General features: G+C 36.9%; 3 protein-coding genes across 4 annotated transcripts; 2 read left to right on the top strand and 1 right to left on the bottom strand.

Moving 5' to 3' along the window:
- Positions 1 to 657: 657 nt before the first annotated feature.
- On the bottom strand, positions 658 to 4,050 carry LOC100250442 (probable methyltransferase At1g29790). The gene is made up of 2 exons (XM_002273956.4): positions 2,816 to 4,050; positions 658 to 1,042 (listed from the first exon to the last, which is right to left on the bottom strand). Exon 1 carries the CDS (start codon positions 3,928 to 3,930, stop codon positions 2,830 to 2,832), a length of 1,101 nt encoding a protein of 366 aa, XP_002273992.1. The 5' UTR covers positions 3,931 to 4,050; the 3' UTR covers positions 658 to 1,042; positions 2,816 to 2,829.
- A 3,095-nt stretch (positions 4,051 to 7,145) lies between these two features.
- Positions 7,146 to 11,806, top strand: LOC100245316 (uncharacterized). The gene is made up of 7 exons (XM_002274007.5): positions 7,146 to 7,352; positions 8,347 to 8,412; positions 8,565 to 8,614; positions 8,735 to 8,799; positions 11,206 to 11,297; positions 11,410 to 11,481; positions 11,582 to 11,806. Exons 1-7 carry the CDS (start codon positions 7,350 to 7,352, stop codon positions 11,618 to 11,620), a joined length of 387 nt encoding a protein of 128 aa, XP_002274043.1. The 5' UTR covers positions 7,146 to 7,349; the 3' UTR covers positions 11,621 to 11,806.
- A 1,649-nt stretch (positions 11,807 to 13,455) lies between these two features.
- On the top strand, positions 13,456 to 25,538 carry LOC100262340 (two-pore potassium channel 3). 2 transcript variants are annotated; one of them, XR_786748.3, is made up of 3 exons: positions 13,456 to 14,892; positions 24,742 to 25,190; positions 25,268 to 25,538. XR_786748.3 is itself a non-coding variant. In XM_010657333.3 (2 exons), the coding sequence occupies exons 1-2, from the start codon at positions 13,775 to 13,777 to the stop codon at positions 24,887 to 24,889; spliced, it is 1,266 nt and encodes a 421-aa protein (XP_010655635.1). In that variant the 5' UTR covers positions 13,456 to 13,774; the 3' UTR covers positions 24,890 to 25,538. The 2 variants fall into 2 exon arrangements, 1 of the variants encoding a protein (XP_010655635.1); XM_010657333.3 differs by having other exon boundaries at positions 24,742 to 25,538.
- The last annotated feature ends 651 nt before the right edge of the window (positions 25,539 to 26,189 follow it).

Below are 26,189 nucleotides of genomic sequence, written 5' to 3' on the forward strand. Positions count from 1 at the left end.
GGGTAGCTTAATTGATTCGACTTTGAGTTTGCTCCCTAATGATCACCAATTCGAGGCCCTTTAAGACCACTAGAGGTTTACCTGTTCAAGGCCCTATGGGATTAGCCGAAGTGGGTGTAAGTTGACCTAGACATCCATGGTTATTGAAAAAAAAAAATCTTCAAAGAAAGAAGGAAAGGAAAAGATAACAATGAAAAAGGAAAAAGGGAAGGAAAGTGAAAGGCACTGCTGCAAAAGGAAAGGACTTAAGATTGCAAATCTAATGGAAAACTATTTTCTATAGTTAAAAACACATTAGATTTTTTTTTTTTTTTTGAAAAAACAAACCACTTTTTGAAAACTTATTTGAAAGATAGGATCATTTGCAAGAATATATTTTCTAAAAATAATTATATAAATATAAAAAATAATTAAAAATGGTTATAGATAAAATTTATTTTTAATAATATATATATAATAGGCATTTCCATCATCCAAACAGAACCAAGAAACCAAAAGTTTTGCTAAAAAACTCGTGGACAATACTTGGTACCCCATTTCCCAGTTTGTCCAAATAGAGTTTTTTGAGCACTTTTGTTGGAATCCTATTTTTCTTTCCATTTCACAGCTATTTTTGACATGGAATCTATGCTTTTGCTTTTCCATCCTAGCCAACGCTTCCACTGAATCCAGTAATCCACTATCATTATTTTTCCCTTTTATAATCCCGTCCCACCATATAAAGAAGCAATAATTCATACATTATTTCAAAACAATTAATAAACTTGAATAGAGTAAATCTAAGCTAATAGGCCAATAAAGACCACCTAACTTGAACATGCTTTTTCCCAATACGGTTCCACACTCTACTCTTCATTCCCTTATCATTTCTTCATTCTACAATCCTTTACATTGTCACAATCCTTTTTAGCAGAGACATACATATTTTGCTTCTCTACTGAACAGGAGGGGGATGTCATCTCCTACAAGTGCATGGAAACTAGTTTTGGAGTTTCCCACCAGCCAAACCCTTCACATCGGACAGCAGTGCCTGTAAAACAACCTACATCCATGGACACCAGTCAATCAATGGAGCACATAAAACTACCATATTTTAGAAATTGGTATATCCTCATCTATGCTATCAATGTTCTCAGAGTCCCAAGAAAAAAAATATTCCCACAGAAACCCTTGATCCACTTGAATCACAAAGTCAGATAATGAAGTGATCAAGTCTATATAGTTGGGTTATGAACAGGCATGCATGGATATGATGTAACTCAATTGAGCAGGTGGGGTGTGTGGATGAAATTAACTAGCCACTTTGTTGTCTATTGATGCACATATTACCCTGGTCCAACCCAATATGACAGCCATAACATGGTGAGGAATGGAGAAAGTGTTGTGAAAGCTTCTTCCCAAGCAAATGTTTACCAACTTCCACAAATGACTTTCCTAATAGGTTGATCTCTTCAGAATTTAAAGAAATCATGACTTTTAAATTTGCCCAAAATTAGAATATAGTTTATATATATAAAAGGACCTACAAGAAAATGAAGAGATTCATATTGCATTTGTAAAGGAAGTTTCCACTCAAAATTCACAAATTCCTGAATTGGAATGTGTCATAGATTTAATTCAAAGCAAACATCATACTGGAAAACTTATCATTTTATTGAAGCATATTTCATCTGAAGATGCTTTGGTGGGGAAACGGTAGAAAGTGGACAAAGGAGACTCAAAATCTCATTCTTTTGAATGACTTGTTGAATGCATTGTGACAGCATAGAGACTGTTCACAAGTCAAGAAAGCTTAAAATCAGTGATATGCTTTTGGAAAATAGAAGATCACAAATTACCAGGAAAGAAAAAAAAAAAACAATATAGCAACCGGATATGTTTCTCTGGCAAAAAGAATGATGTTTTTCCACCTAGAAATCAGGTCAGGAAGTGAGCTTAAAGATCGGTCTACAATGAATAAATGAGAAATATTTCCCTTTTGGGAAGCCACAGCCAAGACCAAAAGTAAGGAATTCCTACTGGGAAAAAGATTGAGAGAGATAAGCTGGCAGATTACCACACCCACCTAGTTTATACAATGGAAAACAAGCCATCTGAAAGACAGCTATAATAAGAAGATTGTAGATAAAATTAATGATCCAGGGGATTCAGAAAGCTATTATCAGTAAGGTAACATGAAAATTCTATTTTGGGCTGTCAATGGATGGAGCTACACACCCTACACAGTGTGGATGTGGAGCACCATCTTGCTTCCCAAAATCCAATGGCTTGGTTCAATGGAAGCCAAACACTCTGCAGACAAGATCAAAACAACATCTCCACAGACATTTTGTCTCCTAGATTGTTTCGAGGTTTTCTTGGTGGACTTTGATTGGCATGGAGACCTCAAAACACCAATTTCAGAAAGAGATCTTCTTGCTCACTAATAATAGCCAACATGCATGTATGATGTATCACTTCCAAAACTTTACCCTAATTTGCATAATTCCTTGGGCAAACTTTTTATCAAATCCACCAAAGAAATAGCAGGTAAGAGTCGTAAGACCACAAGCATACCCTGATCTAATAGAACAAATATGAACTCCATATACTATGATTCATTGACAGAAACCGGCATTGTAGACATTGAATACAGATTCAATTGTTCTACAGCTACCCACAAACAAAAGCTGGATCCAACATTTTCAATTCGGTGGGACAATGCAGATTCAATTTAACCCATAAAGGAATTTTTAGATAAAGAAAGAACTATGCACCAGTTGACAGCTAATAGCACAGATAACACAGGAATCAGGATCAGAGGAAGAAAAATTACCTCAAAGTCGAACCTCATCTAGATACAGGCTTCTGCAATAGAGCAGTCAAATAAACCTCCCCATTCTTCACCCCGCTGGAATCAGTCTTATTCGCCATTGTCCACTTCACCTTCTTGTACCCCAATTTCCCAATCACGGGCGCATAAAGTTTTTGAAGATCCGCTCCTTTGCTGAAAAAATGGTCCAACCACAAGTATCCGCCGCCCCTCAACACCCGATCCACATCATAGAAAAAGAACTCCATCGCCACAGTCGGTATCCAGCGGTTCACGGCGCGCCCGCACCGCACTAGATCCACTACTCCGTCGAACACCGGCAACCGCTGCTGCAGCGGAGCGTGCAGTGGTACCAGCCCCCTCAACGCCGTCGCCTCATTGTACGGCGCTCCCTGGCTCATCGTCGTCGACACAACGGTCACATTGTAGGGCTTCATTTTGGCGGCGAATGTCCCAGTTCCGCCGCCGATGTCCAGCCCAATGCGAATCACTGAGGAAGCATCCTTCGCAATCTGCAGCAATTGCGGAATCGTGAGATCCAGATTCGACCCTGAGCTCGTGAATCTCGAAGCTTCGAGCTTCATGTTGAATCCTAGGCCTCCGTCGAAGCAGGAGAAGCTCTTGCAGGAGTACTTGGTCCACAGCACGGCGGAGTCAGGGAGGGGAGAGAACGGATCGGCGGGAAGAGAGGAGGGGAGCTTGGAGGGAGTTCGGGCAAAGCAACGGCGGCGGGGGAGGGGGTGGCAGCCGCGGAGGATGAGAGATTCGGCGAGTTGGGAATCATCAGGGCAAAGAGAAAAGGGAGTGTAGGTCATGTAGGTGTGCAGGAGGTCGGGATGGTCGCGGCAGGAGGAGGCCATGGGGGAGAGGTGGGTGTAGAGGAGGAGATCAGAGGGAGTGGCGGAGGAGGCGGAGGAGGAGGAGGTGGAGCGGAGGCGAGTAAGGTGGGTGAGGGTGGCGCGTATGGTGTTGAGCTGGTGGCGGAGGTGGTCGGGAACAGGTGCGGGAGGCGGCGTAGGCTTGGATTGAATAGTAGAAGACAGGTGGTAAAGGGAGAGGATGTTTGTGGCCACCATGGCCACTAGAAGCAGCAGGTTCAGTCCCATGGTCAAACCCATTTCTCTCCTTCCCTCTGCCCTCCCCTACATCCCACTCCCTACTCTCGTTTTAAGAGTCTAACTTTGGCCGTTTGCCCGCAGCTTAGGGTGGTACCCCTGCGTACATGCTCCATGTACGAGCTGGGAGTCGGGAAACGGAGAAAGATATGTTCGAAAAATGGAAACAAATAAATAACGTTTGATTAAAAAACAAAATGATTTTCACAGTCAAAGTGAAAGCAAATATTTATATCACACAATCATATTTGATTTAAAAATTACTAGTATTTTCTATTTTCAATAATAGAAATCATGAAGTATATTTAAATGAGTATTAGAAGCCATTTGAGGGTGATTTTAAAAGCGTTTTTAACTTTAAAAAACGTTTTTTTTAAGTGAAAAATCATTTATAAATTAAAAGAAATCGCTTATAATGTTTTATAAAATAAATAGTGTATTTGGTAGTGATTTTAGAAATTATTTTTACCATTTTTAATATTTAAATGATATAAATTTTAAAGTGTTAAAAAATTTGGAAATACTTCTTAAAATTGGGGGCTTTAAGTGATCATCTTAAAAACACTTCCAAATAAAATACTTATATTAAAAACATTTTTAAATAAAACTCTAATACTAAAAATACTTCAAAAAAAAAAAACATTATCAAGAACACTGTGAAAGTGCGTTTAGAAGTAATTTTATAATGCGTTTCTAATATTTATAACACTTGAATAATAAAAATTTTCAAGTATTATAAATATTAAAAACACTTCCTAAAATTATTATCAAACGGACTTTAAAATGTATTTAGTAGTAATTTTATGAAATGTTTCTAACTTTTCTAAAATTAAAATATAAAATTTCAAGTGTTACAAAGATTAAAAGCATTTTTTAAAATCATTATCAAATATACTCTAAATTATTACAAGTATCTGTTTACTATGGTTAAAGTTATTGATGAGTTACTTTATTAATTTGAATTAATAATTATAACCATTAATTTTTAAATAATAAATTTATTTATTAAATATCCATATAGAATTTTTGCCTACAATGATTCATCATATATGGATAAATAAGTTACAAGAGATTTGAAATTTAAAATAAATTAATTAGTTTAATTTAATAATAGTAAAAATCTCTTAGATTTTTTAAATTTTAGGTTAAAATGACCCTTTCCATCACAAAAATATACATTTTAGGTCACGTGAGTGCTACATCATCCTCCCACAAAAATGAAACTTTAATTGGTAATTGAAGTTTTAGTTAAAATCTGAAGCCTCAGTTGGCACAATTGAGGTTTCATTTTTTTAGCTAAAACCTCTATTAGTAATTAAGTTAAAAAATGAAGTCGTAATTGATAATTGAGGTTTTAGTTGAAAAATAAAATCTCAATTGACAATTAACATTTTAAGTTAAAAAATGAATTCAAAGTTGACAATTAAGGCTTTTATTTCAATTTTTTTTTTAAATATATGTTTTATTCATATGACTCTGCATGGTAATAAAAATGGCTAATTTGAATATAAGTTTGACAAAGTTATTAAATTTAATTTATTTTTTTATAAAAGGGTTTTTTTACTAGTCGATAAATTGTTAACTTTGATTAAATAGTGTTTTTTTACTGGTTGGGGTCAATGTAATAGATTAATAATTTAATAAATTTATAAAATAATATATTACAAAAAAAATGTGTAAAAAAATTAATAATTTTCTAATATACAACTAAAAATTCCTACGTAGATTCATGAATTTCACTTATTTAAATAAAATATATAAAAATAGTTAATTGGGAAAATTAAATATTTAATTTGCTTACTTACAATAAGACCACACGAGACACAATATTTTGGGAAAATAAGGAATACCCTAGTAAATTAATAGATTTAATTGAATGTCCAAAATGCTAACTTACAAAAATTTATTGAAAGGGAGATTTTAACCCTTGGATGATATTAATTTTGTGATTCTTTATTAGTAAATCCACGTTGGATATAAGTCTCATTTTTTTATTTTTTTATTGAATTTATATGTGAGTGACATGGCATGAAAATAATGACAAAACATGGCTTACATCGAAAATATGAAAGCAAAATGATTTCTTTATGAAAGGTACAAAAATACTCTCATCATCCATGTGACCCCCTCCTTTGTTATATATAGTAAATGAGCTCACCTAATTTCGTTTCCAACCAAGCTTATTAGTAATTAATTAAATTAAAATCAAGCCTCAATCATGTTATAAATATATACGAATAATGATTTAAATAAGTTTCCCGGTTTTCTCGATTTCTAATAAACATGAATAAATTCTATAATTCAAAGAATAATGAAATTCATTGAGATTTAGAAGAACACTTTCTATGATGATTAAAAAAATAGAATTAATTTATGTATAAATAAATTGGATAGCAGTGGGTTTAAAATACATGATATTTTCTTTTAATTATTAATTTTATCTATTTTGCTTATTAAATAAATGATTGATTTTTGCTTGTCGATTGATATACATGTGACATATTTTTTACACTTGTCATTGTTCACATGACATATTTTCTTTTAATTAGTTGATTGTCATACTTGTCTTAATGGATTAATAAAGACCTAATTTTAGAATTTAGAGGAGTGTTATAACTTATCACGATATTATTTTTTTACGAACTTAGTTTTCCTTTCTAGGAGTCACATATAGGGATTTTTTTTATTGAAAAAAATTATTTTCTCTTTAAAAACAAAACAAAAATAAATGATCACCCCAATTTATTATTTTTTATTTCTAAAAATCAAATTTTCACAAATAAAAAAAAAACCCAAATCTTTTCTAAAATCAAATTCTCACAAATAAGTCAAAAATACGAGTCAATATTTTTAATTATCTAAAATAATGATAGAAAATAAATCAACCATTTTTTTTCCGGAAATTCGGTAATAGTATATAACTTTTCATGATAAAATTATTTTAATTAAATTATGATAATATTTTTAAAGAGAAACCTTAGAAATATTATATGAATTAATTAAATATGAGAATGCTATATAAATTAATTAAATTGTAACAAAAAATTCGAATTAATATTTGTTATTATTTTAAATTTATAAATATTTAATTTTTAAATATTAATTGGAATGACTTAAATGGATATAGTTGAAATGATAAGGACATTTTAGGAAAAAAAAAATTAGATAAGCACTTTTCTCTTCCATGATTTCCATCTATATAGTATACATGGTGGGCCGGCTACTTGATCTGGGCTACTCAGAGCAGACATGGGCCTTGATTATCTCCACTACCCTTCGCACTGGGCCCACAGTTCGCGTCTCTCAAACGCTACCCTTAAAACCTAAAAATTTTCCTTCACTTTCCTGGGAAAACAAACCAGCTATTAGTTTGATCATCCGGGATCAAGATCACCTCTCTCCTTACTCCATCTCTTGGAAAAATGGTAATCCATTTTGATTTTTTGACTTTGCCTACTCCGTCTTGTTTCCGAAAAATTACGGAAAAACAGAAGATAATTTTAAATTTTGTGTCTGTCAATTTTCTTTGTTTAGGACCATTCCGACTACTCAGATTGGGTGACGTCGGGTTATCCTTTTAAAATTGTTTCAGATTTTAATTGTCTTGGCTTACTCAGGTTTCTTGGCTACAAAATAGGATTAGGGTTTTAGCTTCAGTTGTTACTGGTTTCTGTTCTGGATTTCACATTTTCTGTTGCTTTCGATTTTACGATGTTGACGATCTATGAAGTAAATGTTTCACCTGTATTATACAATTTCGTATTTTGCACTGATTCTTTTGTTTGTGATGCTTTTTGTAAAATTGAATTATAGAGTGGATGGATATTGAAGTGAGATTTTGTTTTGCGCAGCATTTAAAATGTTAATTTTGATTTTGTTTAGATGACTCTGTTTGAAAAACTAAGGCACTGTTTTGGTGGGCATATGGCAAGTTTTCAGGAGAGAAATTGAAAGGAAACATTTAAATAAAAGCAAGGAAGGACTTCAGAACGAGATAATCTTTCAGTTGGGTATTTTAGATATTTGCATTTGTAGGTGAAATTGGTTGTTCAATCACTGTTCCAACTCAATGCCCATGCTCTCTCTTTAGGAATGTTCGGATTGCCAGGGTGTTGCATGATTGTGATCTGAAGAGAGGGATTTTTTGTTTTTTGCCTTTTGTTTTTCTTATTGTGAGTTATGAAATTTTGTTTGTTTATAATTACTTTATATGTATAAATATTAATGAAGCAATACTGAAGTTCATGATCTCAGATCTAGTTTACTTGATTCCATACAGCCGATATCATTTTGCTTCAGCTGGGAAATAAATTCAGACTTTTAACTTTAATTTGATGCTGGGTTTCGGAAATCATACTAATAATCTTTTGTTTTTCCTCTTCTTTTGTCTTTTTTACCCCTCTTTTCTTTTGAATTTAGGCTGATCCTGAATTAGAAGCTATCAGACAAAGAAGGATGCAGGAGTTAATGGCTCAACATGGCGTTGTACGGAATTACCTCTTTGAATATATATAATTTCTGTTTACTTATCAAAAAAAAATATATATATATATATATAATTTCTGTTGCATCAATAAATTGATGTTATTTTTTTGTGCTTTTATATCTGACTACTAACCAAACTTACTGATAAATAGGGAAATCACCAAAACTCTGAACAGCAGAAAGCCCAGGAAGATGCCAAAAGGTTGGTTTGAGAACTGCTAGTAGCAGCACTTATATTTTTTTTTTTTGCATATTTAGGATCTTGTGTAGATAGCATCTCTCTCTTTAAATTTGATCTGAAATTTTCAAGTAATTAATCTAGGGAGGCAGATGAACGAAGGCAAATGATGCTGAGTCAGATTCTATCTTCTGAAGCACGAGAAAGACGTAAGTTTGAATTATTTTGTTAGTATGTATGTTGCCCCAAAGGATTTGCTTACCACTTGTCTAGGTTGGCATCTGATTCTATACTTAGTTTATTTTGTTAATAAATTTGCCATTAGGCGTTTCGGACAAGTAATTTTAGGTAGCATTTTTGGTGATGTATTCTTAAGGCATGGACACAATATAAATGAAAGTTTTTTTTTTTTATGAAGTTTAATTTATAACTGGTCACTATGGTTGTTGATGGAGACTAGATTTGTTCACTAGTTTGAAGAAGACGGCATTCAAGTACAATGTATAGTTTTGTCAATAAATAAAAATAAAGTCATTCCTTAGATAGGTCTTTAAATTATTTTCATTTTTTTTCTTTTCCTTGTGTTTGAAATTTCTTTGTCCATGGAAAAGATAAGTACCAATGGTATTCCCATTTGATGCCTATAAGCAACACCCTAGTATGATGGTCCTCTATCTTGAATGCTTGAGATTTTCTGTTTCTGTTTCTCATAAACAGATCAATAGGCCTTTCCCTGTTTCAGTTTTTGGTGGCTTGGATATGTATATTTGCATGTGTTTCAAATAAGTTGACTACTCCAGTTAGAGCTGTAGGATTTTGAAGAGAAGCTGAACAAGATGTGCATCTGTTGTGTTGGTACCAACTTAGATAAAATAATTGCTTGGATTAACTTATGAGAAGCCAAATATATTTGCATGTGTTTCAAATAAGTTGACTACTCCAATTAGAGCTGTAGGATTTTGAAGAGAAGCTGAACAAGATGTTGTGCATCTGTTGTGTTGGCACCAACTTAGATAAAAGAATTGCTTGGTTTAACTTATGAGACGCCAAAAGGGAAAAGTGTGTTTTCACTTACTCAAATGAAAAAAACCATAAAATAGGAACCCAAGTTTATTTGGCTGATTTTATTTAAAGAGCTTTATGACTTAGAAAGGAGCTTAATATGGAAGCAAATAAAATGTTACTTCATGTAGAAGTTCTATTTTGGCTTATGTAGGAAGCTATTTCATGTTTAATAAAAAACTTCTTGCTAAAGCCAAAAACAAATGAAAATTTATCAAATGAGTCTCGAGCGTTTCTATATAAATAAGGATAAGTTATATTTTTCTAATCTTAAGTTAAAGCGTACCTAACTTCTCCATAAACAACTGGAGATAACTTCTCGATTGACAGAGACCAGTGAGATGTCCACTAGATCCTTGTAACTTATCTTCTAGTATTCTTATTGAGACTAGAACTCATAGGGAAGAAAATAGATTTATGAATGGAATCAAATATGCAGTATTTACAGACAAAAGTATTCGGTTATTGGGGAAAAATCAATATACTTCTAATGTCGAATTAGGATCAACTAGGACAGAAATAAAGCATTGGGTCGAACTCTTCTTTGGTGTCAAGGTAATAGCTATGAATAGTCATCGACTCTCGGGAAAGGGTAGAAGAATGGGACCTATTATGGGACATACAATGTATTACAGACGTATGATCATTACGCTTCAACCGAGTTATTCTCTTCCACCTCTTAGAAAGTAAAGAACTTAAATCAAAATACTTAATAGCATGGCGATACGTTTATACAAAACTTCTACCCCGAGCACACGCAATAGAGCTGTAGACAGTCAAGTGAAATCCAATCCATGAAATAATTTGATCTATGGACAACATCGTTGTGGTAAAGTTCGTAATGCTAGAGGAATCATTAGCGCAAGGCATAGAGGGGGAGGTCATAAGCGTCTATACCGTAAAATCGAGTGCCTGCCTGTTGAAGTCTAGAGGTGATGTTAACTTTGAGTTATCTTGGATGTTGGAAGTGGTGACTCCTGCTTTGGTAAGCACAACAAGTGTTTACTTCGACATGTCCAAGATGCTTGAAAGCTAAACTCGACCGAAAGTGGCTCCATACCCTGACCTAGGGGGTTTGAGGGGAAGGAAAACAGAGGAATGCTCACTGAACAATTAATGAAAGAAAATTGGAACTTAAAAATCAGTGCCAAATTTCAATTTTAAGAAGGCACTATTTTGAAGTAGACCAACAAACTCCACATCAAAGTTTTTGTTACAAATGTCAACCAAAAAAAGCACCATTCAATTAGACCAACACACTACATATTGAAACTTTTACTTGTCAGGATTGCCCTTGTAAACTAATGAGGTGATGTTTAATTGACAATTTTAATTAATATTACAAAAAATTAGGAAGGAAAGAAAAATGCTAACAACTGTGAGAGACATCTTTTTGAAACTCATAGGCACACACAGATCACAGGTTTGAAATATGAATCTACGATATACCCCGCTTTCTTTTTTCTACTTTGATTTCCCTTTTATCCTTCATTTTTATACCATGAATTTTTGGAATCACGACTCCTTTGTCTACTGCTATTTTGTCTCGATAGTTGCTCGGATTGCTTTGGTGAAGCCTGAGAAAGCTAGAGGAGTTGAAGATGTTCTGCTGAGAGCTGCTCAAATGGGTCAGATAGTTGAAAAGGTAAGATGGGGGGCTGTTGTTCATCAGTGCACTCTAAAGCACGCTTTAGGTGAAGTCAGTCAAAATGAGACTATAACCATGCTTCATGCTTGAATAACTTTTTGGCTTGTAGGTTTCTGAAGAAAGGCTCATTTCATTGCTGGAGCAGATTAACAATCAAACAACTAAACAAACCAAAGTTACAGTAAGTCATTTAAAAATTGTTACCCACTTTCATATTTTTGTACATCATTTGCCAGACTTCTGATCTTTTACCCATTTGTTGCATTTCTCTAAATATTCAGATCCAGAGGCGTAGGAGCGTTCTTGAGGATGATGATTAGTTTTGATTGGAAATGCTTCACAATCAAAGAAGACCAATGCTTTATTCATAGTTGTATATTTAAAGACAACAAATACCCTCTATGGTGGTTTGTGGAATTTGCCGGACTCTCTGCTCCCTGCTACTTTGTTGTATCGATTTTCTACCTATTTCTCCCAACATATATTCCATGAGGTTTAGTTTTCTATTGTGGAGGTGTGGTTAATTCAAACAGCAGGTAAGAGCATGCTGTTCAATGTTGGCAGTAAATGGTACATGATATCCGGCCTGTGCAAAGGCAATTGGTTTCTCTGATCCCTGTTATGTGGAAGAGAGAAAATGAAAGAGGAAGAGAGCCAAGGAGAGTGGGGCAATTGGTCTGTTTGGGGTATGGGTTGGGTATGTTTAGATTTGTAAGAAATGAACTTGCAACAGGGTCTTGAGTAGAACCTTATTCATGTTAATGGGCTTGTATCCACCAGCCAGGGAATGAAGTTAGATTGCCGAGTTGAAATTTAGGAGTGATTGGGATCGTGGGGGCAACCAAAAAAAACATGGGTTACACACTGGGATCAAGTGTTTAACACGAGTTGTAAAGAAGAAGCTTGACTTGCAATGACCCAGATGGAGTCATTAGCAAGGTGTATGGATTAAACATGCCAGATCCCCCACTACACCACTAGTTCCCTGACAAATTGAGCAAAGAGTTTTGTCTCCATTATTAGGATTTGGGATGTTGATGATGTCGCAATCATTTGGATAAATAATGGAGAGATGGTAAATATCTAGATATTCCACTTCTCGAGTTTGGAAGTTTGCTTGAGCTTGAGCTTGAGCTTGAGGTAACTTTTCAGTAACAGTATCAAAGTTTTGGACGTCTCAGAAAATGATTTATTTGAGAATTTGGATTGCTTTTAACCAAGTTTTTAGATATTTTTTAAAAATAATTTTTATTTTTAATAAATTTTATTTATTTATTTGGATGATTTCTACTTGCTTTTTCTTGGAATTTGACTAAATAATTTTTTTAAAATTAATAAAAATAATTAAAATCGTTTTTAGAAAAATTTTAATCGTAAAAAAAAAATGATTAAATATGTTTTTGTATCTGAAAAATATTTTCAAGAGAGAAGCAGTCCAAAAGGCCCTGCTCTGTCGCTCTGAGAAGCGGCTATTATTAATTGAAGTGTCAATTTTACAAAACATAGGGTGGGGCCATTTGGATAAAGGCAAATGTGGCTATTATTATTTAAGTTTCCAAGTCAAAAGAGGGACCCTTTCTCCCCCAAACCGCCGATGGCGATGGGTGGCTATCAAGGAATCGTGCCGCGTTCAGACTTTGTGGACTATCAGCCCCCGCTCAAGATTGTCTCACTCTAGGCTGCGTCCACTGTCCACCATCACCAGATGCAGAAGATTAGGGGAGAGAGAAAGAAAGAAAAAAGTTATAATTTTTTATTTTATTTTTCCAGCATTTTAACTTGACATGGGAGTAATTGATTTTGAAGGGTAGCATAGTCATTTACAAAATACAAAGATGTGGTGGAGAAAAATAGCTGAAAGGGTGTCGGACACATAAAAAGTTAAAACAGGCCCTCATATGACATATCATTAAATTTAATGTACAAGATAGTGGTAACTTATCATATCATATGATATATGATTTATGAGGAATTTCATTTGAAATAATTAAAAAAAAGGGAGAGATTAAGAAAGTAATGAGATCCCAAAATCCAATAATTACGAGAGAGAGAGAGGGAAAGATGATAATAATATCCAATTTGGGCAATGATTAGAAATAATGGTTGGAGTGAAAAATCATTTGAATGTGATGAGTACTGGGACGTCTCTCACCACTTACATTACAGTTTTTTTCCTAAACGACGTCGTTGCACTCAGTCCTCTCCGTCTGCGTCCTCCCACCCAGTCAGTTACACACAACGAGACCAAATCAAACACCCATCTCTCTCGCTCTCTCTCTCTCTCTCTCTCTCTCTCTCTCATATCATTGGTGTTAATTATTTGAATTAATTGGTTTAAAGGATCCAAAATTCCAGAATTCGTTGAATTGGGACGGTTGAAACTGGTTTTGTCTTCTTCACTCTTCATTCGTCACCCCGCTCCTCCCACAACCGCCGTATCTCTGCTTTTTCCGGCGAACCACGCCGACACTAAAATGGACGAGCCCCTACTCCCTTACTTGAGTCCAAGGAAAAGCCGCCCATCTCCCCTCTTTCCTCTCCCTGAAGAGGACGAAGTGGCTCTCCCTCTCACCCCTTCTGAGTTCAAAGACCGTCTCATCTTCGGCCCTTCTTCTTCATCCCCCAGCGACTCTTCTCCTCTTCTCATCGACGCCCTAACCCTAACCATAAACTCCCCCAAGACCTCCTCTTCCATTGACCAAGACCCACTCTTACAGCCCCAACTACAACCATGGTTGGTCGACCCCCAATCCAATTGGCCCAAAACCAATCTCCATCGCTCCAAAACCAATCTCCATCGCTCCAAAACCGCCCCCGCCATGGCTGTCATCAACGATTTCCAACACCCTTCTGGGCCCAGACCCCAATTCAGGTCGCCCTCCATTGTTAGGCAGGGTTTTGTTCTTCTTGTTGTCTATTTGTTGCTTGGTATTGCCATTTACTGGTTTAATCGCGATGATTTCTCCGCAGATGAGACACACCCGGTTGTTGATGCATTGTATTTTTGTATTGTGACAATGTGCACAATTGGGTATGGTGATATCACCCCTGTTAGTACTTCCACCAAGTTGTTTTCCATTTTGTTTGTGTTGGTGGGTTTCGGGTTTATTGACATATTGCTTAGTGGGATGGTTAGTTATGTGCTTGATTTGCAAGAGAATTATCTTCTTAGGAGTGCTAAGGGTGTGGGACAGCGCGATACTGGATCCTATATAATTGATGTGAAGAAGGGGAGAATGAGGATTCGGATGAAAGTGGCTTTAGCATTGGGGGTTGTGGTTCTTTGTATTGGAATTGGTGTGGGTGTTATGCATTTTGTGGAGGAGCTTGACTGGTTGGATTCATTTTATCTCTCTGTCATGTCAGTTACCACAGTTGGATATGGGGATCGGGCATTTAAGTCTATGCCCGGCCGCATTTTTGCATCAATTTGGTTGCTTGTGTCAACACTTGCTGTTGCTAGAGCATTTCTTTACTTGGCAGAGGCAAGAGTTGATAAGCGGCATAGGAAGATGGCAAAATGGGTGCTTGGTCAGGACATGACTGTTGCTGAGTTTCTTGCTGCTGACATTGACAACAATGGTTTTGTGAGGTATGCACTTGTTCTTCTTTGTATTTTTCGTTTATTTTTATTCTGTAGATTTATTTTGTGTTATTGGCTTGAGTTTAACTAAGAGAATTCTTGAAATGTTATGGACACATCTGGCTTCTGTCTAATGAACTTGATGGTAGGAATGCATTTGTTTCACTTCAAACTTCATGTTTTCAACGACCTTGCCTAGTGATTTCTAGATTCTTCACTGGTTATGGTGGATCTCCACGTGAATAAAACTGAGTTACTAACAGAGTTTAAGAGGTCAAATCTTTGATGATCCCAAAACATCTGGATAGTTATCTTATATATTCTTACATCGAACTTCTAGATAAGCAATTTATATATGAACCAGATTCTCTAGTTAAATAATCTCTTTAAAGCAACTAGGAGATTTTCTAGAAGAAATATAGGGCAATAAATACAAAAGCCGTTGCTACTTGCTTTATAGCAACTGAGATATTTTACCAGAAGAAACACAGGTTTTTTGCTTGTGACAACAAATAGAAAATTTGTTTTAGTTGTGTAGGAGGGTTTTGCTTGCTTTGTGGCAATGAATACAAAAGTTGTTGCCAATAAGGTATGGATCATTTTTTTGATAGATAAACAACAAAATATATTAGAAAAGGCTAAAAAGCTGCATGTATACAGGGGGTATACACAAAAGCCCAAAACAAAGAGCTGAAAGAAAAGAGGGGAGAAACCTCGCCCACCCTCAAGTGGCCGCAAGCCACTCCAAAAAGCCTAAGAGAGAATAGGTTTCCTCACCAATGTACACCCTAGCCCAACTCCACAAGTTACATACAAATTTTTTTTTGAATTTCTGAATATCTAATGACCCCCCCCCCCCCCCCTGAAAGCTAACCTATTCTTTTCCTTCCAAACTGTCCAAAATATGCACAACGGGATGGAAATCCAAATCTTTTTTTTTTTTTTTTCCCCACAAAAGAACCCCTCCAACTAAGTAACACCTCTTTAACTGACTCTGGGAACACCCACTGAACTCTAAAAATGGCGAGGGCAATCTCCCAAAGAGTCTTAACCACTGTACAATGTAAAAGAATGTGATTCGCATTTTCCTCTTCACAGCCACACAAAAAACACCGATTAGGGAGCTGCCACCCCCTTCTTTGAAGCTTATCCAAGGTGAGGATCTTCCCCCACGAAGCTTCCCAAGCAAAAAAAGACACTTTTGTTGGGACCTTATCCATCCAAATACGTCTGTTCGGAAAAGCACAGGCTGAGGAGCCAATCAGCATTTTGTAAGCACCCTTAGCCCCAAAAACACCATTGCCTTCCCGTTTCCATCTCACTGAATCCTCCTCAGGAGAAGTCTTGAAGTCCCTCAGCAGATTCAGCATATCTCCTATTTGATCTAGCTCCCAATCATTGAAATCTCTAACCAAGTTGAGATTCCAACCTCCTTGACCCAGGCTAGAGTCCCACACTTCACTTGCTTTGGCATTCCTATGACCCGCCAAGGTAAACAGCTGTGGAAAAGTTTGTGAAAGCGCCTCATTGCCACACCACTTATCCGTCCAGAACAAAACTCTAGTCCCCTTCCCTACCTTAAAATCAATGCTCTCCCAGCACCAATCAGCCTCCTTCATGATCTCCTTCCACAATCCCACTCCATAAGACCCACAAACTTCCTTAGTCCTCCACCCACACCCCTCTTGACCATATTTCACCCCTATCACCGTTTTCCAAAGATTATTCTTCTCATAGGCATATCTCCAAACCCATTTGCCCAGCAAGGCTTTGTTCAACAAGTCTATCTTTCGGATGCCTAATCCACCCTCCTCCTTAGGGCTGCAGACCACCTTCCAGTTAATTAAGTGAGCTTTCCCCTCCAAGCTCCCCCCCAAAAGGAAATCTCTTTGAATTTTTTCAATCCTTTTTGCAACAGACTTAGGAATGTGGATAAGGGATAGAAGGGTAGATGGGTATGCTGGCCAAAGTGCTCTTAATAAGAGTAATTCTTCCCCCCTTCGAGATGTATTGTCTTTTCCACTAGACTAGTCTTCTTCTCATTCTCTCTTCCACCCCATCCCAGGAAGAAGAGGTTTTATGGTGGGCTCTAAGGGGTAGCCCCAAATAGACAGTGGGTAAAGCCCCCAATCTGCATCCTAGCTCAGCCGCCAACTCCTCCAGCTCATCCACTTCCCTAACAGGAATTAGAACACTCTTGGCAAGATTAATTCTGAGGCCGGAAGCCGCCTCAAACCACGCCAAGATCCAGCTTAGATTGGTTAACTGCTCTCTTCTAGCTTTGCAGAAAATGATTGTGTCGTCAGCAAAAAGGAGATGGGAGACAGTCAGCTCCTCACCCCCTCTCCCCCGAAGCCTACAACCGGAAAGAAAATCCCCCTCACCAGCCCGTCTAAGAAGGGTGCTAAACACTTCCATACCCAAGACAAAGAGATACGGAGAGAGAGGGTCTCCTTGCCGCAACTCCTTTGAGTTCGAAAAGAAACCGGCAGGCACCCCATTGATTAAGATGGAGAATTTAGCAGTTGAAATACACCACCACATCCAATCCATCCAACGAGACCCAAAGCCCATCTTCGGAAGCACCTTCATAAGAAACTTCCAGTTGATGCTATCATAGGCTTTTTCAATGTCCAACTTGCATATCAGCCCGTTCTCTTTTCTTTTGTGCCAATAATTAATCACCTCATTAGCAACTAGAGAAGCATCCAAAATTTGTCTTCCTCTCACAAAAGCATTTTGGTCTACTGAGACCACCATATCTAGCACCTTCTTTAGCCTATTCCCTAGGACTTTGGCCAAGAGTTTGTACAAACCCCCAAGCAAACTGATGGGCCTGAAATCCCCTAAGTCTTCAGCACCTCCTTTCTTAGGAATAAGGACTAGAAAGGTAGTGTTGAGACATTTGGCAAAGGACCCATGCTCATAGAATTACTTAAACAGATCCACCACCTCCTCCTTCACAAAATCCCAACATTCTTGCCAAAAAGCCACTGTGAATCCATCCGGGCTTGGAGCTTTGTCTCCCCTCATTTCCATCAAGGCGAAATGGATTTCCCCCTCAGAAAAAGGCATCTCCAAGTCTTCAGCTTCCCGGAAATTATGTTGATTGAGATGCAGCCCCTCAATATCTGCTCTCCACCCCGGCTCTTCTAAGAGTAAGTTCTGAAAGGCATTCACAATCCCCTCCCTCACCTCTTGATCCTCAGTCAGCCACTCCCCATTAATCATAATCCTATCCAGGGAATTATTCCTACGGTGGGCATTAGCCATCCGATGAAAGTAACCAATATTCCTATCCCCTTCCTTGAGCCATAGCTCCCTTGACTTCTGCCTCCAATGAACTTCTTCCATAAGCACCCATTTGTAGAAGGCATCCTTGGCGTTTTTTTTCTGCTCAGTTTCAGCTATAGACAGGCTCCTCTCGCTCTCCACTCCATCCCAATACTCCAATTGCTGGAGGGCAGAATTTTTGTTAACTTCCAGCCTTCCAAACATCTCCCTATTCCAAACTTTAATTTTTTGCTTCAATATCTTCAGCTTAGAGGCCAATTTGAAACTGGCCCTCCCTCTCACCTCAATCCCCTGCCACCACCCCCGGAGAAGACCATTAAAGTCGTCTACTTTCAGCCACATATTCTCGAATCTAAACGGGGTAGGGCCCCTCCTCATCCCACCACCCATCAACAAAATAGGAAAGTGATCGGAAGTAAGTCTATGCAGTCTGCATTGGGCGACCCCACTAAACATATCTAGCCACTGCTGAGTCACAAGAAACCTATCTAGTCTAGCCCAGGATTGATTATTCCTGCCCCCACTCCAAGTGAAAACACCCCCTTGCATAGGAAGATCAAGAAGTTCTAACTCATCAACAGTTTGGACAAAACTTCTCATAGCACTAGTCAACCTTCCCTGTCTACTCCTTTCCCTCTGGGACAAGATGACATTGAAGTCACCCCCTAAACACCACGGATCTTCCCACAAGCCTCTGATCGCCCCTAGCTCTTTCCATAAACAATCTCTATCTTCTTTGGAGAAAGGCCCGTACACACCAGTAAATATCCAGGTTAGCCCATCTTCCACATTCCTAATCCTACATGAGACTGAAAACTTCCCCACCTCCGTCTCCACCACCTCCAGAGACCTTTTATCCCAACACACCAGCATCCCTCCCGCAGAGCCCAAGGCGTCCAAGGCCACCCAATTTGACCACATACCAGAACCCAAACTTCTCACCAGATCCTCCGACAATGTCTGAATTTTGGTCTCCTGAAGACAAAAAAGATCCACCCTCTGACTTCTGATCACTGCCTTAATAACCCTTCTTTTGGATCTGTCATTGGCTCCACGAACATTCCAACTTAGGAGTCTTAGCTTCATTTAACTTTCATAATCTGGAACCCCCTTACTTGCTCTCCACAATAAGGTATGGATCATTAAGATATCAAATCATCCAGTGCAAAGATGGTTTCAAGTGCTGGTTATCTAGTTATAGAAGCATACCTTTTGGCTTTCTCTCTTGTATTTCTCAAAAAGGATTGTCATAGTAAAGTGTTGGTTCCTTTTACCTTTTTTGGATGTGGTGGTACATGTTATGTATGTGCATGATCATTAACAAGTTGAGAGAAATTATGTTGTCAAAAAACTGAAAAGAGTTTGGTTGGAAATTTTGTAAGTTAAGAGATTTTAGAGATAGAGGAAGAAATCAAGAGCTGGTGATTTACTTCTTTGAAGTCTTTTCCAAAATTACTCTAATTATTCTTAAATCAAATTTAAGAATAGGTAGAGCCTAAATCTATAGAACCTCTAGAGGCTCTAGAGACCATATCCTAGCTTATAACAGTACAAATTGGTAAAACATGAGATAGGTGCCTCTGGGCATGCAGAAAGATGATATATGGGTTAATCAATTATGACTATTTTTAATAGATCAGGAGCTTGAGTATATATATATGTACATATCTGTAGAATTATATGAAGATTTGTTATTATGCTAAATGTAAAAAATTTGATCAATCTAAAAGATCAAATCAGAATTGTGGTAGTTGATGAAAGTTACTATAGAAAAAAAGAAAAAAAATTCATTTCCATTTTTGCAGAAGGCCACAATGTTTCCCTTTGTAAGTCAATGGCACCATCATCTGGTTTTAATTCCTCCAAACCTTATTATAGAAGAGTTTAAATCACTTGATTGTTTGTTAATGAGATTTATACTGATGGATGCATCAAAATTGAATCCTTTGATTTATTGATTCACTCCTATCTAATACACAAATTTTATGGGATGATGATATCAGGTTTTAGTGACCCACATTCCACCAAAATGAATTAAGAATGTTTTGTTTTGATGTCTCTGCATGCATGGACAGAGGGTAGGTCTGCAGATAGGAGAGGATGTTTTATAGAGTTCAATTAGTTGTTTGTGTAATAGCAGAGTCTAGGGTGTTTTGGCCCTTTTTCTCTTCCTTTTTTTGTGCTTTCTTTTTGCGCATTCCAAGTATACATTGGTTGTGCTCTCTCTATAAATTTTTATAATCCATATAGAAAGGCCTTCTTATCACAATATCACAATAGGTAACGGTCTAAAGAAAAAGATTCTTTATGTAACTCCAATCCATCTTACATGCATGTATTATCATAAGTTATGTATATGAAATTTTGATCAATCCCATTTGATTCCTTATTATGGTCCAATGAGAAATAATAGTTAGGAAAGAGAAGATTGAACTTGTGAAATTTTGCATCCAAAAAATTGCGTTACCAAGATGCACTTTCATTCTTTGTTCATTCCCAAAGTTCAATACATCCGATAGGCAATGAGAAGAGTAAATGTAATAGATAAATAATGATGAGTAATATTACAGATAAGTAGGATGTTTGGAATGAAGAAATCCTATTCTGGCTTATAGGTATGTAAATGGTACTCTAAATCAACCTGTCGAGCAGTTTCTTCCTATAAATAACATAGTAGAAAGTGCCTTGTGTTATAATTTAAAATGCAAGTTTTTCTTACTGCTTGGATGTTTCTCAAATGCATTTATGTTTAGGTTAGAATCCATTTTCCAGAAACTTCACTATGGGCAAAAGTGAATGCATGCGGATAGAAAACCATTGATAGCACCATCAACTCCATATTCTAAGCAGTGAATTTTCAAGAATCAACATATTGATTATCAAACACATGAGTTCTTATGAATAATATTCAGTCATACTAAATATTAGTTTGGGGAGGAAGAGGAAGATAGGAGGTTGCTCTAGAGAAGTGAGGGTAGGGTATGGAGTGGAAATGTGAAAAGCTATCAGAAGTAGTGGGAAGGCTTTAAAAGTAGAACTGTCTTCAGGGTGGGAAAGGGTCATAAGGTTCAGTTTTGCACTAATAGGTGGTGTGGGGATGAGTCCTTAAGGGAGTCTTGTCCCATGCTATTGTCGGTAGCATCTATCAAAGATGCATGGGTAGCAGAGATGTGGGAGCAGATTGAGGAGGGTGGATGTTGGAGCATGAGGTTTGTAAAATAGATCCATGATTGGGAACTAGGCAATCTAGAGGCCTTTTTCAAGAAATTATAGGCATAGTTGATTTGCAATGGCTTAAAGGATGAGATGATTTGGTATAACACAAATTGTGGTAATTTCTCTGTTAAGTTTCTTTATTCCTCCTTTTCCACTGATAGTTTAGAGGCGTTCCTTGCAAGCACGGTTTGGAGTACTTGGGTTCCTGTGAGGGTGGGAAGCTACATGGGGGAGAATTTTGATGCTGGAATCCCTTAAAAGGAAGGAATGTGGAATACCAAATAGATACTATTTGTGCAAAGGAGACGAAGAAAGAGTTGATCATATCCTTCTTCATTGTTCAAAAGCAGTCATGTTGTGGCATCTTGTTATGCTCTTTTTGGGATAGAATGGGTGATGCATTCCATTGTGAGAGAGACCCTCTTAAGTTGGCATGAATCTTTTGTCATAAGAAGAGGAAGAAAGCTTAGAGAGCTACTTCTTTGTGTTTTTATTTTGGATTATCCGGAAAGAAAGAAATAAAAGAGCTTTTGAAAACAATGAAAAAGAGGACCAAGCAATCAAGCAAGCTTTCATGCTTATCTTTTGGGAGTGGGTTAGAATGTACAAAGGTGGTAGCTCTTTTCCCTTTGCTTTGTTTGGCCTTTTGGTGCCTTTGTATACGTGTATATCTTTGTGCACCCTTTTATTAGGCATTATTAACATATTCTATCTTTGCCTATCAAAAAAAAAAAAACTAATATGCAAATTTGTTGTGCCTACAACTTGAGTAGTCAAAACTTAATCATGCTATCCTAATGATACCTTAAATATGGGACTCAGGACTCTTAAGTTTGGTTGGTATTTGCAGTTCTTACACATCCTGAGCTTTCATTCGTGGCCTCTTTGGTTTTGTGATTACCTATGGAAAATTCCCTATACATGTCCATAAATAATTGTATGATTGAAATGCCAAATGTTGTTCATCTGAGTATGATTTCTTCATTGCTTGAGGGGTAGTATGTGGGTAGATGCATGATAGCTTCAGAGAGGACTTGTTCGTAGTTGCTTCCTGTTCAATGTAGGAGTGAATAGTTACATTAATTTCATCCCTTTGTATTACTTTCAATATCTTGATGGGTTATTTTATAAATTATCTATTAGGGAAATTCAACTCTAACTATTAAATACAGTTCTGGATGTAAAAAATTCCCTCTCAGAAATTTGCACACTGCACCTTACTGCTTTTGTCAGATGTAAGGTCATTTCTTTTCAGCTTCCCCATTGCTTTGCAGCATTTTGAATATTTTGTTTTGATAAGTATTAAATAATATTTGAATATATACATCATAAGTAACATTTTAATTCTCAATGGCTACCATACACAGGTATATCAATATGTTGATATTATTAATTGATACAGTACATTGTGAAGGTTATTTTGCTCCATTGTACTTTAACAGAAAATACTTGGAAGACCCTTTCTTCTTTCTAGAAGATTCTTGTATTTGTTCTTTGTGGTGGAAGCTAATTGACTAGGCACTACCCAATTAAGACATCCTACCACCCTGATAGCTCTGGACCTAAAATAATCTGCTATAAGATTAGCTGATGGGATTGGAATGTCTTAGGTTGGATGATAGCTTTTCACTTCCCATTTTTCTGATTCCTTGTCTTTTCCAGAAATAAGTAAATGCCTGCAGATATGAGAGGCTAATCATTATTTGGTGATAATTTTATAATATAGTTTTACACTGATCTGACAGTTCACCTCCCACCTCACCCACCACCTCCTTGAAAATTTGTCTGCCACCTTGCTTGGAAGAACCTGGCACATTCCAATCAGGGAAAACATGCATACCACGGGTTATGAGTGACATGATGATGGATTCTTTCCAATAAAGAAAGTAATTTCCTTTCTGACAGCATTGATATCCATCACAATATGATTATAAACCTCCGTATCAGGGGCCTTGGCCAACACTCATCTCATAGAGCCTGTTTTCATATCTGCTGGTGAATAATGTGAAATGCTTCTTTAAAAGGATATATTATAAAAAATAGGTTCATATTTAATACGTAAAGAAATTTTCACATTCTAAAACCTCTTCTTGGAAGGTCTTTTCCAAAGCATCTTTTGCTTTGAAGTGTGTGTACAACCAAACACCCTGTAAAGCTTTTTTAACAGTCTGAAAGGGGTTTTAGGCAGTCAAAATGGTGCTCCAAAATGGGGCTTACACCCTCAACCTGATCTCACTAATGAACTTCCACTCCACCTTCTCTCCCAAGCCATTCCTTTGCACCGGACCTCCAAGGCTTCCTACCAATCAAGTGTCTTCCATGTTTTCCCTGGGTATGAACCTACTTAAACACCACCAAAATAAAATGCTGCCTCAGGCATTTGGAAAATTTAAAGCATCATGTAAGATTACCATTAACAACCCTAAAGAAATGGATTGAAAGCCAAAATTGATTTCCTTCACTGAACATGAATGCTGCTTTTCCTTAGCAAGTAGGTAACTCCTCATCAACACGATCAGGAGGAGCCTTTTCTGTATCTAATTCATGAATCACCTTTGCAACCACACTTCTCATTCTTGAACCAAAGCTTGCAAAAATTGTGTTTAAGGTTTGCTTTCATCACACAAAAGCAATTTGATCTTGAGACGCATTATCTAAAGAGACCACCTTCAACCTTGGTGTTGGCTGCTTTACAGAGTGGCATGGACAGAAGTTATTTTCTGCCTATATAGCTGCACAAATATCACAGCCTAATGGCTGTACATTACCATTGTTCCTATGATTTAGGTGGTTTTTTCAATCAATGCTTGTCTATCATGATGAGGAGATCCCTGTGGAATCTAGTTATAGAGTGGCCCATATATATTCAAATCAAGTTGGAAGTGCTTATCCTGTACTATGAACTTCAGAATTTTTTATGTTTGGATTTTATTTGTATTCATGTTGTTGACTTCTGTGGAAATGAATGCCCTAACATTCTGTGTCCACTTGTGTGACTGCTGATGTGTATTTAGGCTTCACCTAATTTGTCATTCAATGCCTTCTAGAATTTTTTCTGTCAGGTGGACAATCTCACTAATGCAAATGTGTTAAAATCACTAAATGCATTGCCATGTGCTCGTCGAATTGTCATTTTCCGGATCCGTTATAGACTCTGTTCTTTAAATATTGTGTCATTTTGGCTTTGCTTTTTGCTGCCATTTTACTTTTTCTGGATTCCTTTATTATCAGATATATGATCCTATATTCTTAGGCTGAAGCCAACCCTAGTAGCCGGGATGAGATTTTTTATTTATTTTTTATTTTTTGTGTTTTTTCCGAGTATTTATGCTTGTTTTATATATGCAGTAAATCAGAATATGTCATATACAAGCTCAAGGAGCTGGGAAAGGTATCTGAGAAAGACATTTCGCAGATCTGTAACAAGTTTGACAGGCTAGACAGTGGCAACTGTGGAAAGATAACTCTTGCTGATCTCATGGAGAACCATCACTGACAGGTATCAAAATGGTGCTTCTTTAAGTGGAATAAAGCAGTGGGCACCATAGAAATTTCCCCTTAGAATAACCCTCTGCCAAAATGTTTATATAGTAGTCAGTACACTGGAAGAGGCAACAAAAACGTATTGATTCAAGTTGCACACAAGTGCAAAAACAGACAACTTGGATGGTTCCCATTATAATCTTATGTGTCCGAAACTGGTTCAAAATCACAATTCATCTCCCAGAAACCACTACTCATGATGGTAGTCGTATCCTTTGATTAGAGGGCTCCAAGTAATCTGGGCATCTTGCAAGGTGAGGGTCTAGACAGTTAGTACAAAAAATTTTCAGTACATAAAATGTGGGTCTTATTCTTTTGTTGATATTTGCAGATAAAAGATGGATGTAGTCAGTAATATAAATCTATTTTTTGCTCCTTTTTGGAAGGCATAAACTTCTATTTCCCTGGTATACAGAATGTAAATGTGAATGAAGGACTTGAAGTCTCTTTCTCTTGTTGTTTTCCTCCCATCTAAAACATCCCATTTTTGCTAATTGTAAATATATGTTCTTCATTTTTCCTTGGGTGCATCAACTAGACTGATGAATCAATTCAATTGACTTTTGTGATCAAGTAAAGGAAAATTAGGTCATGTTTGTGTATGTGTATTCTGCGAATATGAAATCATCTTGCCATCTTTTTGGCAACATGTTTGAACTTGGGGGAGCTTTTCAGGATGCCTGAAACCTTATTTTTTTAGTAAAATTGAGAAAGAAATACTCTACACAAGAGCTTCTAGTGAAATTGTATTCATGAAAAACCTAGACATAGAATTTTTTTTCAGTTATTTGCTTATGTGGTTATGCTCCATTGTAATGAATAAATATCTTGAGAAAAGAGATGTTGGCACACCATGACCAACCAAGCTGATTCACATACAACTGCTGCTCCCAAAAGGCAAAATTGAACCTCTATGGTGAATGCCCTAAGCTCTAAAGTAGATTTAACCTTTTTTTATTTTTTGAGAAGGTTGAATGATGAAGTCAAGTGTGTATTAATGGTGGGTTGAGTGTTGACGCGTCCACTGAGAAGAATTATATTTGCAAATGTTGTCTGTTCTTGAATGGCCTTTTGCTTATAGTCTCATAAGCCTCTTTCATATGGTAAAACAGGGTAAGTAGAAACTTCCTCATAATGGAGAGCCACAAAAAACCACATTTCCTAGTCAAAAGTCTCTCACCGGCTCCTCTCGGACTTTTACTGTAGAGCACACCCGTTTGAATTCTTTCCAAAGCTTTTGAATTGATCATTGA

Source organism: Vitis vinifera, chromosome 10 (assembly GCF_030704535.1).
Source record: "Vitis vinifera cultivar Pinot Noir 40024 chromosome 10, ASM3070453v1".
NCBI lineage: Eukaryota > Viridiplantae > Streptophyta > Magnoliopsida > Vitales > Vitaceae > Vitis > Vitis vinifera.